At 51.2% G+C, this 8,339-nt stretch overlaps 1 protein-coding gene across 4 annotated transcripts in view; it reads left to right on the top strand.

Moving 5' to 3' along the window:
• ARID1A (AT-rich interaction domain 1A) overlaps positions 1–8,089 on the top strand; it is a 56,905-nt gene extending 48,816 nt beyond the window's left edge. For all 4 annotated transcript variants that reach the window (XM_065650324.1, XM_065650323.1, XM_065650321.1 and 1 more), the window contains 8 exons: positions 152–284; positions 645–817; positions 997–1,147; positions 1,291–1,422; positions 1,533–1,629; positions 3,027–3,900; positions 4,198–4,328; positions 5,140–8,089. In XM_065650324.1, the coding sequence (XP_065506396.1) occupies positions 152–284; positions 645–817; positions 997–1,147; positions 1,291–1,422; positions 1,533–1,629; positions 3,027–3,900; positions 4,198–4,328; positions 5,140–6,864 (3,416 nt within the window). In that variant the 3' untranslated portion in view covers positions 6,865–8,089. The remainder of the gene's footprint in view (positions 1–151; positions 285–644; positions 818–996; positions 1,148–1,290; positions 1,423–1,532; positions 1,630–3,026; positions 3,901–4,197; positions 4,329–5,139) is intronic.
• The last annotated feature ends 250 nt before the right edge of the window (positions 8,090–8,339 follow it).

Raw genomic sequence — 8,339 nt, forward strand, 5'->3', positions numbered from 1 at the left:
TGTTGAGTTCCTTGCACTTTCTTGGCCGTGTTCCATCTGTCTCTTTCTTGAAGGGCTCTTTGCTCTCTCTCCTTGAGGCTGATGTTCTGGGAGGTCCTGGGTTGCATCTCTAGGGTACAAAGCTGCTCACACCACATCTCTGTTCTTGCAGCGGGTTCAGGCTCAATGCAGGGACCTCAGACGCCTCAGTCCACCAGCAGCTCCATGGCAGAAGGAGGAGACCTGAAGCCACCAACTCCAGCGTCTACGCCACACAGCCAGATGCCCCCTTTGCCAGGCATCAGGTATGAAACCATCGCACCTTCCTCTGCTCTGCTGGGGACAGTGGGACCGTGAGGTTGCGTCTGGGTCACTGCCAGCACCTATGGCTGTTTTGGTGGAGCTCTGTGCCTTTGCTCCTTTATTAACAGCTCGCGGTAATGTTGTTGACTCTGCATCTGTGTGTGAATAATCGTTACTTTCGGGATTGGGGTTGAGGACAGTATTGCAGAAGGGCAGTTCTTGGCTATGTTGGAGGATCATAACTGTGGTCCTTCTGGGGAATAGCAACACCTGAGAGGGAACTTGTGGGGAAAAGTATCCCAAGGAGCATTGTGGGCCTCTCTAATCCTGTGTTTGTGGTTTTTTTGTGTTTTCTTATCCAGGAGTAACTCAGTGGGCCTTCAGGATGCCTTTGCAGATGGCAGTGATCCTACGTTCCAGAAGCGGAACTCCATGACTCCAAATCCAGGGTACCAGCCCAGCATGAATACCTCTGACATGATGGGTCGCATGTCTTACGAGCCAAATAAAGATCCGTACAGCAGTATGAGGAAAGGTGAGGAGGTCCCTGTGTGCTCCGTCCCCTTTTCTCCTTGAGTGCTGATCCCTCTGTCTGGCCATACGTTCGAATGCGCTATGGGAGACCTTCTGCTCACTTTTATTCCCCACAAGACGGGATGTATCTTTGTAATGCAGAGGTAGACGTGTTTATTGGTCGGTCTTTTGATATTTCAGCTCCGGGAAGCGATCCCTTCATGTCCTCAGGGCAGGGCCCCAACAGTGGTATGGGTGACCCTTACAACCGTGCTGCGGGTCCAGGGATGGGTAACATGGCCATGGGACAGCGGCAACACTATTCCTACGGAGCTCCTTACGACAGAGTCAGGTGGGTATTGAACCCGGGGAGACCCTGATTTGCTTGACTCACGTGAAATGATTATTTTCATTATTATGATTTTTCTGACCATGTTTTTTCCATTTGATGAGCAAGCGTGAAATGTGGGGGGTTTTGTGTTTGCTTCCATGTAGGACGGAGCCCGGGATGGGACCTGAGGGCAACTTAGCAACTGGAACCCCGCAGCCCAACATCATGCCTTCCACCCCCGAGTCGGGGATGTACTCTCCCAGCCGCTACCCCCAGCAGCAGCAGCAGCAGCAAAGGTCTGTCTGGGTGTTGCCACAACCAGCTCTTCCCAGTTTCAAGAGCTCTGGGACTGGGAAAGTGAAACGTGCGTCTAATCAGATGAGTAACGCATCCATTTTTCCTCCAGACATGATTCCTATGGCAATCAATTCTCCACTCAAGGCACATCCTCGGGCAGCCCCTTCCCCAGCCAGCAAACTACGATGTACCAACAGCAACAGCAGGTAAGTCATCAGGATGTTTCTGATTCGACTGGGACAAAATAGTTTTATGTGTGAAATTTGTAAAAGGAGGAGGATGGAAACTCTTCTCACTGTGTGTTTGCTTTATGAATGTGTAGAATTAGGTACCTTGTACAGGAAATTTTTTCCAGTTTCCAAATAGTTTCAATAAGTTTTCATTAGCGTTTCTAGTGTCGTGTTAGCAAAACAATGTTCTGAGAATGGCAGTTGTGTAGTCTGCAGATGCGCATGCTCTGGTCAGGCAGCAGGAGATCAGGAAGCTTTATTGGGCTTCTCTGGAACTTTCCACATCCCATCATGTTTCTGTAACACTTTTGGTGCAAGTGATTGCATGGGTTTGTTTGGAGTAAGTCCTTGATTGTGCTGAGGAGCTGTTTCAGGTGGATCGTTCTGCACAACCAAGGGGTTTTTTTTGTCTTTGCCTCCCTGAGCCCGCAGACGGAGGCTCCAGACCTGCCTCCTACTCCTCGTTCCCAAAACCAGCAGGTTTGTTTCAGGACAGAGTTTGAACAAACATATATCTCCTTCCATAATCCTTATATATGACTTGCTCTTTGTATCAGTGCCAAGACCCATAATGTTTTCCTGATAATTCTGAGTCCTGGTTTAGGGGAGTATAGAGAGGGCACTCGCTCAGCTGTGCTAAGAATAATTCCAACTGCTCTGCACTTTGGCTCTGCAACCAGAGCCACGGGGCTCTGAGCCAAGAGTTCGAGTTACTCTGGTACTTGTCATCTTGGAAGCCCTAGAGCTCCATCTGAAGCCAGTCGTGACCGCGGAGCTTCTGAGCAGCTAGAGCATAGAGAGAGCTTGGGGTTTAATTTTGTCTTGGCAATTGAGTGTTTTCTACATTTGCACCTAAGTAGAGGGGCAAATAGTTTTTGCTCCTTTCGGTGGAGAGTTTTGAAATCTACGGGAAAGGAAGAAGCAGGAAGCACAATGATTTTTAGTGCATCTCGTTCAATGCTTCAGCAAAAATATCTGTTTTCTGGGAAATGTATATAAGAGAAATAGAGTCTGATAAAATACCTGGCTATGAAAGGAAACAAGTACCCATGCCCAGTTTGGTTTGTGGTGAATGTACAGCAGAGCTGAGTCTTTTCTGCAGGAAAGTCCTTTCTGTGGGCAGACTCCTGCCCCCAAGGCGTCCTCGTAGAATCCGCAAGGAAACTGCCCAGCCAGCCGCAAGGAATTGGTGTTGGCTTCTGAAACAGAGAGACTGATCCAACTTTGTGAACGAACGAGACAAGTCTTGCCCTCTTACAGGCCACGCTGCGAGCTGTATCCTCTGGCTCTCAGTAGCTCTGCCCGCTGAGGTTTGGGTTCCTTGTTTTTAAGTAGATAATCTCATATCGTCATTGCTTTCGTTTTCCCCGTAGAATTACAAGCGACCGATGGACAGCACCTACGGCCCGCCTGCGAAGCGACACGAAGGGGAGATGTATAATGTCCCGTACAGTGCCGGGCAGGGCCAGACGCAGCAGCAGCTGCCGCCAGCGCAGCCCCAGCAGCCCAGCCAGCAGCAAACGGCTCAGCCGTCTCCCCAGCAGGACCTGTACAACCAGTACGGGAGCACGTACCCCGCCGCTGACCGCCGAGCTGCCGGGGGGCCGCAGAACCAGTTCCCCTTCCAATTTGGCAGAGACAGGGTCTCTGCTCCCCCGGGCTCCAACGCTCAGCAGAACATGCCTCCTCAGATGATGGGGGGTCCCATCCAGTCGACTCCGGAGGGTCCGCAGCAAGGTGCCATGTGGCAAGGGCGCAATGAGATCGGGTACAGCTATCCGAACCGGCAGAGCGCCGGCTCCGCGCCCCAGGGGCCCGCGTATCACGGAGTGACTCGAACAGACGAAATTCTGCATTCAGACCAGAGGGTCAACCACGAGGGACCGTGGCCATCCCACGGGAACCGGCAACCTCCTTACGGTCCCTCTGCCACCGTGCCCCCAATGACAAGGCCCCCCCAGTCTAACTACCAGACCCCCTCTAGCATGCAGAATCACATTCCTCAGGTATCCAGCCCAGCACCTCTGCCCAGACCTCTGGAGAACCGCACTTCTCCCAGTAAATCTCCGTTCATGCACTCGGGGATGAAAATGCAGAAGGCGGGACCACCCGTCCCCGCCTCGCACATCACACCAGCAGCTGTACAGCCGCCCATGATCCGACGAGACATCACCTTCCCTCCGGGATCTGTAGAAGCTACGCAGCCTGTGTTGAAGCAGAGGAGACGGCTGACGGCAAAAGATATCGGTAAGAGGAAACTTCTGCTCTTCTCCTTGTGCCTGGTGAGGGGATGGTGTTGCCGTTACCCTTCAGTACGGTGCTGCCAAGCGGAACGGCTCTGCTGGCTTTGGATTATATTTTTGCACGTTAGTTGTGTTTTCAGACATAATTTTGGTGGTGTTTGTGGAGAGATTGCTGGTACAGGCAGCCTGTACATCATCTTAAACAAGCTCTGCTCTTCGTGGGTCCAGAAAAGCAGTATCAAGTATCTCCTTTTTGTTTTGAAACTCCGGGAGCTGGAAGTATCGTGTGTTTATGTTACAGGAACTCCTGAAGCCTGGAGAGTGATGATGTCTCTGAAGTCTGGGCTGCTCGCTGAAAGTACGTGGGCCTTAGATACCATAAACATCCTGCTCTATGATGACAACAGCATAATGACCTTCAACCTCAGCCAGGTGGGTGCAGATGCTCTCTTTGAAGTGCTAATTTTGGAGGGTTTTCTGTCAGCAAGAGAGCAACAAGCAGCCCGTGCCCTTGTAGAGCTGGACTCCGGACGTCCCCGTACCTGTGGAGCACGGGGTCTGGGCAGCTGTACGCTGATTATTCTTTGGTCTGTGTAATTTAGATGTTTGTCGGTGTGCAAGCGTGTGTGTGCTCCTCTGATGAGATACGCTACCTCTGTAACAGAGGAAGTGAATAGCGGTAGGGAGGCCATAAAGGATTTTGAGCGAGGGTGCTGTGAAAGGCTGGAGGCTGCCGACGTTCGGGGTGTTGGTGGCGTTCGTTCAGCTCTGGGTCTGTCCTTCACCGGCCTGTGCGCGGTGAGGCGGGGGTGCCGATCGGAGGGACCAGCCTTCCTCAGCCGCCGCGTGTGGCTCTTGTGAAAACCGCTTGGCAATGCTGTTAACGGCTCTTTTGGTTAGTGCTGCCCTTCACCTCCCCGTGTATTAACCAGAAGGGAGAGAAAACCAAGAGCCACGTGTGCGTTTGCCCTGGTACGTGTGCGTTTGCCCTGGTACGTGTGCGTGGAGGGGGGTCAGCTTGGATACTGACAGTCAGTGTCTGGTTTTGCCTTTGTTCCTTTTCTCAGAGGACTGAAAGCTCCCTTTTTGCAATCACTTTATTGCAGAACCCATTAATTATCATCACTGCTTAAATCCTTAGCCCTTTATGCCCTGCTTTCCCAGTTGCTCACGTTGGCCTGAGTTGTTCTCTGATCACTGTTCCTTTTCTTCCTTCCCCTCCCGTGTTTCTTCTCCCTCGTAGCTGCCAGGCTTGCTGGAACTCTTGGTGGAATATTTCCGGCGCTGCCTGATCGAGATCTTTGGAATCCTGAAGGAATACGAGGTGGGAGACCCAGGGCAAAGAACACTATTAGATCCCGAAAGGTTCTGTAAATCTTCAGCTTCCTCTCATGAAGAAGGGGAGGAGGATGATGAACCGCGGAGCCTAAACTGTGAGGAGGAAGAAGAGGACGAGGAAGAGGAGGAGGCTGCGTTTTCGAGCAAGGACAAAGCACCTCTAGAGAGCAGCGAGGAAAAACTAGTTAGTAAATTTGACAAGCTTCCAGTCAAGGTTGTGCAGAAAAACGACCCGTTTGTGGTAGATTACTCAGACAAGTTGGGGCGAGTGCAGGAGTTCGACAGCGGGCTGCTGCACTGGCGGATCGGCGGCGGAGACACCACCGAGCACATCCAGACCCACTTTGAGAGCAAGACGGAGCTGCCTTTGACTCATAAACGAGCTCCCTGCACCGCTGGTGCCAGGAAACGTTCGGCAGCCGAGATCAGCCCGAGCACGAGGGAGGGAGAGACTCCTCCGTCCGACAGCTCCTCGGAGAAGAGGATAACCGCCACCATGGACGACATGCTCTCGGCACGTCCCGGTTCCCTGCCAGGGGAGGAGGAAGAGCTCAAAGCTTCGGAAACGGCGAAGGAAAGCGGCAAGTTTCCCTTTGGCATTAGTCCAGCTCAGAGCCACAGAAATATAAAAATTCTGGAGGACGAACCTCACAGTAAAGACGAGACGCCCCTCTGCACCCTCCTGGACTGGCAGGACTCTCTGGCCAAGCGCTGCATCTGCGTCTCGAACATCATCAGGAGTTTATCGTTTGTACCGGGCAATGACTTTGAAATGTCTAAACACCCCGGGCTGCTGCTGATTCTAGGGAAACTGATTCTCTTGCACCACAAGCATCCAGAACGCAAACAGGCGCCCCTGACCTACGAGAAGGAGGAGGAGCAGGACCAAGGGGTGAGCTGCAACAAGGTGGAGTGGTGGTGGGACTGCTTGGAGATGCTGCGTGAAAACACGCTGGTCACGTTGGCCAACATTTCTGGCCAGCTGGACCTCTCCCCCTACCCGGAAAGCATCTGTTTGCCCATCCTGGACGGACTCCTCCACTGGGCCGTGTGTCCATCCGCGGAGGCCCAGGATCCCTTCCCGACGCTGGGGCCCAACGCGGTCCTTTCCCCTCAGAGACTGGTTTTAGAAACACTCAGCAAACTCAGCATCCAGGACAACAATGTGGATTTGATCCTCGCGACTCCCCCTTTCAGTCGCTTGGAGAAGCTGTACGGCACCATGGTGCGGTTCCTCAGCGACAGAAAGAACCCGGTGTGCCGGGAGATGGCCGTGGTTCTGCTGGCCAACCTGGCGCAGGGGGACAGCCTGGCAGCCAGAGCCATCGCTGTGCAGAAGGGCAGCATTGGCAACTTGCTGGGCTTTCTGGAGGACAGCCTGGCCGCCACGCAGTTCCAGCAGAGCCAGGCCGGCCTGATGCACATGCAGAACCCGCCCTTCGAGTCGACGAGCGTGGACATGATGCGCCGAGCCGCCCGGGCGCTGCTGGCCCTGGCCAAGGTGGACGAGAACCACTCGGAGTTCACGCTATACGAGTCGCGGCTGTTGGACATCTCCGTGTCGCCTTTGATGAACTCTTTGGTATCACAAGTGATTTGTGACGTACTGTTTTTAATTGGCCAGTCATGACAGCTGTGGGATCCGAGCCCCCGTGTGCGTGTGCGTGAGTGGAGAACTTAGAAAAACTGACTGTTGCCCTTTATTTATGCAAAACCACCTCAGAATCCACTGTCTGCCCTGCGCTGTCCTGCTTCTCCCTTGGGGAAAGATGTCCCCATTCCCTCTCCCCTTCCCCTGCCCTTCAAATTTGTCCTGAATCCCTTATTAAAGGAGACAAAGTTCTGTCTACATAGAAGACTTTTTTTTTTTATTTTAACCAAAGTTACTGTCGTTTACAGTGAGTTTGGGGAAAAACGACTTTGCCGCGTTATCACATTGACAGGCACCACTTTCATAACTGTTTTTAATGGTAAAACTCTGAAGGACACAAAGTGACTGCTGAACTCTGTGTGGTTTATCGCTGTACATTCACAATCTATCTTGCAGGAACCAAGAAGTTACCAGTTGTGAACAGACCTTGTCCGAGGGAGGCCTGTGCAGTAGCGTGTAGAACTTCATGTACTGTACACCTTAAACTGTAAACATACTGTAATAATGTCTCACACGGAAAAGAAAAACACAAAAAAAAGACGCTGGATCAGCAGCAAGCTGTAGTTTTTAAAAATGTTTTTAGTTAATGTTGAGGAGAAAAAAAAAAAAAAAAAAAGGCTTTTCCCCCAAAGTATCATGTGTGAACCTACAACACCCTGACCTCTTTCTCTCTTCCTCCTTGATTGTATGAATAACCCTGAGATCACCTCTTAGAACTGGTTTTAACCTTTAGCTGCAGCCCGAACGCTGCCACGTGTGTATATATATATGACGTTGTACATTGCACATACCCTGAGATTCCTCGCAGTTTTGTCCCCCTCTCCCTCCCCCTTTATAGTATGACGAGTTAACGAGTTGATGACCTGCAAAAGCGAGACACAATTATTTAATCTCTTGCCAGACATCCCTCCCCGGAGGATGCTGTACAGGTCTCTGTGTATAAAGTCATTGCTGTCTCAGCAGCCAATCAACTTATAGTTTATTTTTCCTGTTTTTGTTTTCTTTCTAATCGAGGTGTGAAAAAGTTCTAGGTTCAGTTGAAGTTCCTGATGAAGAAACACAATTGAGATTTTTCAGTGATGAATTCTGCATATTTGTATTTCAGACGATGTAGCTAAAAACTTGATGTAAATTCCCCCCTTTTTTCCTTTTTTGGCTTAATGAATATCATTTATTCAGTATGAAATCTTTATACTATATGTTCCACGTGTTAAGAATAAATGTACATTAAATCTTGGTAAGATGTTTGTAAGGGTTTTTTTTCTTGGCAGAACGAGGAGGTCACTTCGGCGCTCTCAGCTCTGGTAGGTGTGATGTTGCAGGTCAGCGCAGACACCTCAGGGATGTTCCAGCAGCTTTTTCGGGGAGGACAAAGCCCCGTCTTGCTCCGGAGGCCTTAATTCCACGCGGTCTGGCTTTGCTTTCGCCGTTAGGCTTGTCTCAGCGATGGAGGT

The sequence above is a fragment of the Caloenas nicobarica genome, chromosome 23 (genome assembly GCF_036013445.1).
Source record: "Caloenas nicobarica isolate bCalNic1 chromosome 23, bCalNic1.hap1, whole genome shotgun sequence".
NCBI lineage: Eukaryota > Metazoa > Chordata > Aves > Columbiformes > Columbidae > Caloenas > Caloenas nicobarica.